This window comes from Physeter macrocephalus, chromosome 4, assembly GCF_002837175.3.
Source record: "Physeter macrocephalus isolate SW-GA chromosome 4, ASM283717v5, whole genome shotgun sequence".
NCBI classification, from domain to species: Eukaryota; Metazoa; Chordata; class Mammalia; order Artiodactyla; family Physeteridae; genus Physeter; species Physeter macrocephalus.
In genome coordinates this window covers 32,697,165-32,708,290 of record NC_041217.1, presented here as the reverse complement: position 1 = coordinate 32,708,290, position 11,126 = coordinate 32,697,165, and the positions used below count along the sequence as shown (strand labels likewise).

Below are 11,126 nucleotides of genomic sequence, written 5' to 3'. Positions count from 1 at the left end.
TCATGAAGAACCTAGGGGTAAGACGGGAATAAAAACACAGACCTACTAGAGAATGGACTTGAGGATATGGGGAGGGGGGAAGAAGGGTAAGCTGTGACAAAGTGAGAGAGTGGCATGGACATATATACACTACCAAACGTTAAATAGATAGCTGGTGGCAAGCAGCCGCATAGCACAGGGAGATCATCTCGGTGATTTGTGACCACCTAGAGGGCTGCGGTAGGGAGGGTGGGAGGGAGGCAGATGCAAGAAGGAAGAGATATGGAAACATTTGTATATGTATAACTGATTCACTTTGTTATAAAGCAGAAACTAACACACCATTGTAAAGCAATTATACTCCAATAAAGATGTTAAAAAAAAAAAGGAAGACAGAAGACAGTGGAATGACATATTTGAAGTGTTGAAAGGAAGTAACTGTCAGCCAAGATTTCTATATCCAGCAAAATTATCCTTCAAAAGTGAAAATGAAATTAAGAAATTTCCAAGTAAAGACAGAGAATTCATTGTTAGCAGAGCTGTGTTACAAGAAATAATACAAGAAGTCCTTCAGCTGCAAGTTACCAGATAGTTACTCAAATTCATAGGAGGAAATGAAAAGTTCTGGAATGATAAATATGAGTTAATAGAAAAGACTAAATATGTTTTTTCTCATTTCTCTGCTCAACTTCTTTCAAAAGACATAGGTTGTACAAAGCAACACTTGGAACACTGTGCTGGTAGGTTTATAATCTATATAGATGTAACATATAGTACTTAATGACAGTAAGAGACAAAGGAGGACAGAAGGAATGGAACTATAGTGGAGCAAAATTTCTGCATTTCACTGGAATTAATCGGAAGTATATTGTGATAAATTAAGAAGCATATTATAATCTTGACAGCAACCACTAAAATAAATAGTAAAGGAAAATTAATAGAGGAACTGAAATAGTACAGTAAGAAGTATTTGACACAGAAGGGGGCAGTAAAGGGAAATGAAAAAAGACAGTAGTCGTAGAAAACAAGTAGCAAATTAGCAAACGTAAACCCACCATGTCAATAATTGCATTCAGTGTGAATGTCTAAACATGCCAAACAAAAGGCAAAGATTGTTAACTGGATAAAAAAGAGCTCCAACTATCTGTGTGCAAGAGACATACTTAAATTAAAAAAACAAATAGGTTGAAAGAAAAAGGTTGGGATAAACCATGCAAACAGTGACCATAAGAGAGGTGAAGTGGTTTTATTAAACATTAGACAAAATAGATGTGGAGATAAGAGAATTAGCAGGGACCAGGGACTAAGATGTTTTATAATGATGAGAAGATCAATACATAGAAAGATATAACAATTATAAATATATATGCTCTAATAGCAGCTTTAAAACATATGAAGCAAAGTCTGATTGAATTGAAATAATAGATAATCCAATAATAATAAATGGAGGCTTCAATACCCCATTCTTGATAATTAATAGAAAATCAGCAAGGATATAGAGAAGACTTGAGCAACATTATCAAACAACTCTGACATATATGGAACAATGATTGCAGAATAGTTTTATCACATGCACATGGAACATTCCCCATGTTAGATCATTTGCTGTGCCATAAAACAACTTTCAATATTTAAAAGGATTGAAATTATACAGCATACTCTGACCATAACAACTTTTTATTAGAAATCATCAACAGAAAGAGATCTGGTGAATCCATACCAGATATTTGGAAATTAAACAACACACTTCTAAATAAACTGAGTCAAAGAAGAAATGCCAAGAGAAGCCAGACATTGTTTTTAATGGAATGAAAACAAACACATGATATATCAAAATTTATAGGATGCAGCTACATCAGTTCTTGGGGAAAATTTATGGCTTTAGACATCTGTATAGGAAAAGAATGGTCTCAAATAAAAATCTCACCTTGTAACTGAGGAAGGTAGAAAAAGAAACTGTAAAAAGCAAAATAAATCCAAAGCAAGCAGAAGAAAGCAAGGAAGCAGAAATCAATGAAAGAGAAAATCTTCATTGGATAGAAGAGAAAAATAAGAGAAAAATTTAATCACAAGTTGGTTCTTTGAAAAGATCAGCAAAATTGGGAAACCTTTAGCTGACTTCAAAATGAATATGAAAAGGCAAGGGACCTAGAGTATCCAAAACAATTTTGAAAGAGAACAAAGAAGGAGTACTTACACTCCCAATTTCCAGTCAGTATAAAGCCACAGTAACTACTTAATTACTGTGGTATTAGAGCAAAGATAGGCAATATAGATCAATGGAATGGAATTGAGAGTTCAGAAATAAACTGTTACATTTATGGTCAATTGATTTTCAGTAAAGGTGCCAAGATAATTCGATGATGAAAAAATAATCTTTTCAACAAATGGTGCTGGGGAGGGAAGAGATATGGGAGCATATGTGTATGTATGGCTGATTCACTTTGTTATAAAGCAGAAACTAGCACACCATTGTAAAGCAATTATACTCCAATAAGGATGTTAAAAAACACACACACACACACACACACAAAAAATGGTGCTGGGAAAATCAAAAATTCACATGCTAAAACCAAAATGAACTAAGACCCTTAATTCATATCATATGCAAATATTAACTCAAAATAGCTCATAAACCTATATGTGGGAGCTAAAACTGTAAAATCGTAGGAAAAAAAATTGGAGAAAATCTTCATGACCTTGGGTTAGGAAAAGAATTATTAGGTATGACACCAAAACATGATCCATAAAAGAAAAAAAATGATAAAATGGGCTTCATTAAAATTAAAAACTTTTGCATTTCAAAAGATACCAGTAAAAGAATGAAAAGACAAGCCACAGACTGGGACAAAATATATGCACATCATGCAACTGATAAAAGATTTGTTTTCAGAATGTATAAAGAAACTTTTAACTCAGTAAGCAGACAGCTCAGTATAAAAATGGGCAAAGCTTCACCAAGGAGGCTATATAAATGGCTAAGAAGGATATGAAAAGATGCTCACCATCATTAGTCATTAGGGAATATAAATTTGGGCTTCCCTGGTGGCGCAGTGGTTGCGTCCGCCTGCCGATGCAGGGGATACGGGTTCGTGCCCCGGTCTGGGAGGATCCCACGTGCTGCAGAGCGGCTGGACCCGTGAGCCATGGCCACTGAGCCTGCGCGTCTGGAGCCTGTGCTCCACAAGGGGAGAGGCCACAGCAGTGAGAGGCCCGCATACAGCAAAAAATGTGGCTCCGCAACGGGAGAGGCCACAGCCGTGAGAGGCCCGCATAACGCAAAAAAAAAAAAAAAAAAAAAAAAAAAAGGCAAAGGTTCACCAAGGAGGCTATATAAATGGCTAAGAAGGATATGAAAAGATGCTCACCATCATTAGTCATTAGGGAATATAAATTAAAACCATAATAAGATACCACTAATACCCACTAGAAGGGCTGTAATAAAAAAGATAGTATCAATTATCAATGCGGTTGTAGAGAAACTAGAACTCTCATACATTGCTGGCAGGAACGTAAAATGGTACAGATACTTTAGAAAAGTTTGGTGGTTTCTTAAAAAGCTAAAGATAAACTTAACACAGGACCCACCAGTCCCACTCCTAGGAATGTCCGTAAGAGAAATACTTAATACAAGACCCACCAGTCTCACTCCTAGGAATGTCCTTAAGAGAAATGAAAATATGTGTCTGCAGGAAGTCATATATACTATTACTTATAGCCGCAACCTGGAAAGTCCATATGTCCATTAACTGATGAATATATTAACAAAATGTGTTATATCCAAATAGTGGAATGCTGTTCAGAAGTAAAAAGGAACAGACTGTTGATACGTGCTACAACATGGATGAATCTCAAAAACATTATGCTAAGTGAAAGAAGGCAGCTGCAAAAGACAACATATTTTTATGATTTCATTTATACGAAATATCCAGAAAGGGCAAGTTTATAGAGATAGAAAACAAATCAGTGGTTGCCTAGGGCTGGAGATGGAAATGCGGATTAACTGCAAATAGGATGAGGAAACTTTTTAGGATGATCAAAGTGTTCTAAAACTGGATTGTGGTGAAAGTTGCACAACTCTTTAAATTTACTAAGAATCATTAAGTTGTACACTTACAACAGATAAATTTTGTGCTATATAAATTATCCCTCAGTAAAGCTGTTAAAACAAAAATTTGGGGATGCATGAATGTCTTAAGACATTCTTTCAGTATGCCCAGGGTCGTCTATAATTGTATATGACTACTTTTATTTTCCCACACTTAACAATCCTATTGCGTGTAACATTTACTAACTTATTTTATACCTGATTCCTATTAGTGAAGAAGTTGAAACACATTTCACTCATTATATCAAATTGTTCCATGTGAGTCAGCTATTTCAAAGAAAGCAATTCTGGAATATGAATTGGCTTATTCAGACCTTAGGTAAAGTTTAGACCCGGTGCATATATAATGCACTAGGGGTTGAAAGACTTATTGTGCCTCCCAAACTTTCTCATCATTAAAGGAGTAACTGGATCTCTCAGAATTTGGTGCAATATCTAATTAATGTCATAATTGTACTTTTGGAGTAGGAAATTGATAGTTGTAACTATCCTATTGTACTATATGAGGATGAGAAACAAAGTGAGTTACTCAAGGTCATATTTCAAATCAGTTGAAAAGTCATAAACTCAGATATGTTCCTCACCACCCCACAGCTAGAGTGATATCATAGACATAATTCCCTTTCAAGGAAATACAGTCAGTTGACTTTCAGTCAAGTCCATTTGTTACTGGGGTTGAATTTAGAAGTTCTTTCCTTTCATATATTTTTCTTTTCCTTTGATTCTTTAACTGGATTCCTACTATTCACTAAATCCTTCTTTTTTTAGCTCTTACAGTTCAACCCTGTGGAGCGTCTTGGTGCTGGAGTTGCTGGTGTTGAAGATATCAAATCTCATCCATTTTTTACCCCTGTGGATTGGGCAGAACTAATGAGATGAACATAATGCGGGGTTCTCTGCACACGTTCTGATCTTCTCTATGACAGGCGTCTCCAGCACAGAGGTAGCTCTGCCTTACACTCAGTTATGGGGCACCAAGCATTGGGATGAAGATCTTTAGAGGAAATGGAGAAAGAAAAAGCCTGAGAGAGAACAATTCCTTTACAGTTACTGTCTGGACAAGATATTGGCTACATTTGCAAGGGGCTGTTATGTACAAACCTTTAACTGAGGTGTGATCTTTATTTTATCTGCATTTAGTGTTGCAGGTGAGTTGTAAACCCAAGTAAAAGAGGAATGCCCTTTAAGACCTTCCTCTGATATGAAGCTCCAAGTGTAGAATGAAGTGTTACTTGAAAGGAGGACCTTTACATGGCAGCTGACAGTGCTTTCTGCTAACCAAGATTGGTTTAATATGATCAAATTAATATTTGCTGAATAATATACTAAAAGTGCTTCATGAAAAATGTCATCTATGGAGCTTAAAAAGTGAGAAAAAAAGAATATACACATCATGTATGATAGGAAAACTGAACCACGATGCTATATAATTAATGTATGTCGAGTATGGTCCCATAGTCATTCTTTCTGAAGTCCACGTGAGAAGAAAACACTTCATGTTGTCAACTTTGTACTTTGTTGGTTGATACTGCTAACAGAAGGGTTCATATGAACACTCTCTCTTTCTCTCTCTCTCTCTTCATCTTTATTTTTTCACTTTCTACACCCTTTGTCTATTCTCTCATATTATGTTCTTCCTACCCCTATTAATACATATGCAACAAAAAAGGGAAGGGAGTATTTATTTCCCCAAATTGTATCAACTTAGTAAGAACTAAAGAATCATGTAAAATAAACGTGGTAAAAATTTAAATCTCTCTTTCATTTAATTGCTTAAGATTTTTTTTCTTTTTTTTTCAAAGGCCTCTCTTCCTTTCATTTTGGAATGTTAGCAATTTCTGCTTCTTATTATGCTTGACTTCATTTTAGTTTTATGGCTTAGTATCCTAAGAACCAAAGGATCTCATCTAAATGGGATTGAATGGCAATCCTATTTTATTATGTATTGACAGGATTTCCAGATTTGACCTCCTAATCTACTTGACGTTGTGTAGAAGGAACATGAGTATTTATACATCTCCAAACATTTGTATTCGTTATTTCTTTCTGTTGCTAAGATAGCTCCTGTAGTCATGCATTGTTTACAACAATTTACAAAATTTGTAAGTTAATGTCTGTTTTTTAAACTTTATCCAAAGAAGAAAGAGTAAGTCACCATTTTCAAGTTAGGAGCCACAACATAATGAAAGTTTTCTGTATGTTTTAATTCTTTGTATTTTTGAGATCTGTGTGAGAGCCTATCCCTACTCCAGGAGCATCTGTACAGCTTCCAGCTGCCATTGGCCAGGTCTGCCCATCAAATTAAATGGAAGCAGAAAATGCTTTAGTGACACAAAGGAAATGTGCAAGCATTTTTGCTTTTTCTATTATCCTACTCCCCCATTTTCCTTTTTGGTCCCCTTATAACCTGAACCCCAGCTGAAGTGCTGCAACAACACTGGGATGGGGAGCAGGTCAGCAGGATCATAGCTCAGTCAAGATGACATCACTCCCTGGAACTGGATTTCAACTCACCAGCCCTCTGGCCTCATAACAGGAACTCATGCAGGTGAGACACAAGAATGACTTCCTGTGTAGGACTAGTAGGAAATCTGTAAGTAGTTAGAGCTGGCCGTTACAGAGCTTCCTTCCAGAAGTGCCCTATGACATGAAAGTAGGACTTCACAGCTAAGGTGAAGCTCCCAGCCCTACCACATGATTTGGGTCCCTTGGATTCAAAGGACAGTGTTAACAGATGGTTGCTGTGTTAGTGTGTTGACAGAATTCCACTGCTTCAGTTTCTCTCTCTCTCTCTCTCTCTCTCTCTCTCTCTCTCTCTCTCTCTCTCTCTCTCTCTCTCTCTGTGTGTTTGGAATTGTGCTTAATGTAAATACATCATTCATAATCACGGTAGACATGAATTATATTAGTAATAAACACACAGGATAAATAGCTTTGGGGTGATGGACCCAAGTCTGTATTTTTATTTTTTTTAAAAAGCTTTTTCTTTGTTAAAATTAATTAATTAATTAATTAACTTTTGGCTGCACTGGGTATTCGTTGCCGCACATGGGCTTTCTCTAGTTGAGAGCACAGGCTCAATAGTTGTGGCGCACGGGCCCAGTTGCTCCACGGCATGTGGGATCTTCCTGGACCAGGGCTCGAACCCACGTCTCCTGCATTGGCAGGTGGACTCTCAACCACTGCTCCACCAGGGAAGCCCCTAGTCTGTTTTTACTTGGTGATGTATATTAGAAATATCAAAATCAGAGAAGAACTTAGCACTTAGTATTTCTCATTTGATTTTGTAAACTTGTTTTTATTTTTTTCTCATCTGATTTTTTTTATTGTAGTAAAATTTACATAACATAAAATTTACCATTTTAACCACTTTTAAATATACAATTCAGTGGCATTAAGTATATTAACATTTTTTCCCAACCATTACCACTATGCATTTCAGAACTTTTTAACCATCCTAAACTGAAACTCTTTACCCATTAAACAATAACTTCCCATTCTTCCTCCCCACAGTCCCTAGTAAACACTATTCTACTTTCTGTATGACCAGAGCTCGAACCCATGTCTCCTGCATTGGCAGGTGGACTCTCAACCACTGCTCCACCAGGGAAGCCCCTAGTCTGTTTTTACTTGGTGATGTATATTAGAAATATCAAAATCAGAGAAGAACTTAGCACTTAGTATTTCTCATTTGATTTTGTAAACTTGTTTTTATTTTTTTCTCATCTGATTTTTTTTATTGTAGTAAAATTTACATAACATAAAATTTACCATTTTAACCACTTTTAAATATACAATTCAGTGGCATTAAGTATATTAACATTTTTTCCCAACCATTACCACTATGCATTTCAGAACTTTTTAACCATCCTAAACTGAAACTCTTTACCCATTAAACAATAACTTCCCATTCTTCCTCCCCACAGTCCCTAGTAAACACTATTCTACTTTCTGTATGAATTTGACTCTTCTTGGTCTCTCACAGAAGTGGAATCATATAATATCTATTCTTCTATGTCTGGCTTATTTTACTTGGTATAAGATTTTCAAGGTTCATCCATACTGTAGCCTATATCAGAATTTCATTCCTTTCTAAGGATGAATAATATTCCATTGTATGTGTATATCACATTTTGTTTAGCCATTCATCTGTCAATGGACATTTGGGCATTTCTCCCTTTTGGCTGTCGTAAATAATGTCCTTAAGAACATTGATGTTCAAACATCTGTTTGAGTCCTTGCTCTCTTTTGATTTTATACTTTTATATGAAAGTACCTGTGTCCTTGACTGTTACGTTACTATGTTCTTTATAGGAGAGCTTTACCAGTGGGTCGCCAATAACTTGGTGTAATGCCACCTATCTTCAGACAGGCATGAAAATCTACCATTTCTGTTTCACAGAAGGGTAAGATAAGCTTCCTAAGAGTAAAAAAGAATGCCGTGATTCTAGCAGTTTGTTTTAACTATGATATGAGTTAATACTTTTTTGGAACTTATATCTTTTCAACTTACTTGTTGTAATAACTGACCTCTTGTTAACATATTTAAACCTGCCTTTTAAACCTTTTTAAACAGCTGTATTTCCTGTTGTGTTTTGACCCTCAGGCTTTTCCTACCCTATCCTATTTCAGAGTCATTGTGAACCAAGATTGAGTTGGCTTTTATATAGTGCATTTAATGAAGAATTTAAAATCTATAAATAATATTCATGCTATGACCAGTAACGTTATGTTAGGACCCTACACATAGTATGCCTTAGTTGAATTCACTTGTTCATAATTTATGACTCTAAATAGAGAGAAATCTGACTATAGCACTGAAAGGTTCTTTGCCTCTCAGGGGGCCCTTTCTAGCATCTTTATTGGACTCACTTAGGGATTACTTTATAGCAAAGGCCAAGGCATAAGATGCATCATCTTTCTTCTTAGAGTAGTTGATTTAACCTTTGGTATTTCTAAATGCTCTGGGTAATGAATGAAGCCTCATATTTCAAGTTCTTTCTTCGAGGATTGTGGAATATAATAGAAAGTCTTAGAGTGGTGTCTGGTCCTGTCTCTGTAACTAACTAGCCTTTTCTTTTACCTTTAATCAAATAACAATATTCTAGACCTGTTCCCTCACCTATAGAATGAAAAGGTCGTTGAGTTCTAAGCTTCCCAAGTATACGGTGGCCTTTCTCTTTTTCAGAGTGAACTAATTTGATAAACCAACATTGTAAAAATACAAGGTTAATGAAAATCTTAAATTGGTACTTAACTGTTTTCTTATAATTTTTTTTTTAGTAATCCCAGATACTTGGGTTACTGCCATTTACCCACTCAGTAGCATAGCCGTTAGTGGTTATGTGGCTATAAAAATTAAAAATAGTTTGAAATATTAAAAGGCTATTTCTCAGTCAGCTCTGAGAAAAGGAGAGTTGAAAGTCCAGATAGAAGTACACAGAGGTGAAAGGAGGGTAGGACACACCTACATTTATTCACTTCTTAGACCTTTCTCAACAACCGTGGTGGTTTTCCTACCCCCATTGCCCTCATCTATCATATTTTATGTGTTTATTTGACTCAATTCTTGGGCAGGCATAATCAGAGTACAAAATTGATACTTTCTGTTCCTATTTAATGTAGAACATTAACCTCTACCAGTCTAGGTAATTTGGACTTTTGAGTATTTGATGTCTACTCAGCTCATTTTAAGGATTTCATATTAAGTCCTCATGTTGAAGGGTTATTAAATGGCAAAAGCTGTGAATTCAGCTATTTCTAAGTAAAGTTGTAAACATAGTAGCCGTAGGGAAATGGGAAACAAAGTACTACAGGTTTTTGTGACTCGGCATCACTTATTCTCTCAAGGACAATAAATAGGAAACCGGAGAACGAGTTTCCTTTTTTAGGAAGATTTACAATAGTGGTGATATGTAGTCAGATGGCATAGAGTTGCATTTTTTGTCCCTATCACATGACTTTTCCCCTTGATCCAAGGATCTATCTCAGGGAGAAATAGCAGCAGAGAAAATGTGTGGAGGTGTAAGAGAGAAAGTGACTTGAGTGTTACTCTAGGAAAGTGAAGCAGGGTACTCGTCAGGCATGTTGGCCCAGGTATCTGGAGCAATAGAGAGCATGTTTTTTGAGCTAGATTTAAAGTGCTATTCTTTGTTCTTCCCCCAGCAAAGTTAGGCAGAAACTGAAACTGTTCCTCCTATCCCAGGAAAAAAGATGCTGAACTAACTTTTTGGAAAGGATTAAGTGACATGCTTATCCAGAGTTGGTTCTAACTCTCCTTTCTTGCAGAAGACAGCTGGTGAGTGTCTGTGAAGAGCTGCTTTCATTTCTTTGGGCAGGAAAACCTCTTATTGAATGGGGTAAGGAAGAATGGCAAACGAACCAACTTTTAGTCACACTTAGAGATGTTGGCATCCTGCTTTTGTAAGTCTCAAAAAATTTTCATATCAAAAAGGTAACTCTTCTGGGAATGTTGATCAAGTTCCTCCTAAAGCTAATCCACAAGGCAGGAGTTTGACCAACCCCACCCAAAGAGGCAAATGTCAAAGGGGATTTGACAAATGTAAAGAGATTTGAGCCTGTTTCAGTGCCCAAATAATGAGTGCACTGTGATGTTGCCCTTATCAAATGGGAGACAGACATGAAATTGACTCAGTTGTGACATAGATAGAAAATAAGAAGAAAAGGAGATGTAGTGTTGGCAAAACAAAAAATCTATACAACTATTCAGTCTGGATTGTTCTGGAAAGAAAATGTGTTAGATATTTGAAGGATCTGTCTTCAGCAAAAACATTCTAAATGCCTAAGAAAACTATAAAACTGAACGTGTCCCCTCCCTATGCTCTCCTACTCTTTTCTCATTCTTCTCCATCTTCCTCTCTTCATCGCCTCTTCATCTACCCACCCTGCCTCCTATGGGTTTATCTGGTCACTGAACAAAAGACATGGTACCGGGCTTCCCTGGTGGCGCAGTGGTTGAGAGTCCGTCTGCCGATGCAGGGGACACGGGTTCGTGCCCCGGTCTGGGAAGATCCCACAT

General features: G+C 36.5%; 1 protein-coding gene across 4 annotated transcripts in view; it reads left to right on the top strand.

Moving 5' to 3' along the window:
• The window catches only part of RPS6KC1 (ribosomal protein S6 kinase C1), a 243,181-nt gene extending 237,344 nt beyond the window's left edge, over positions 1–5,837 (top strand). For all 4 annotated transcript variants that reach the window (XM_024133753.2, XM_055084079.1, XM_024133751.2 and 1 more), the window contains one exon: positions 4,856–5,837. In XM_024133753.2, the coding sequence (XP_023989521.1) occupies positions 4,856–4,966 (111 nt within the window). In that variant the 3' untranslated portion in view covers positions 4,967–5,837. The remainder of the gene's footprint in view (positions 1–4,855) is intronic.
• Positions 5,838–11,126: the final 5,289 nt, after the last annotated feature.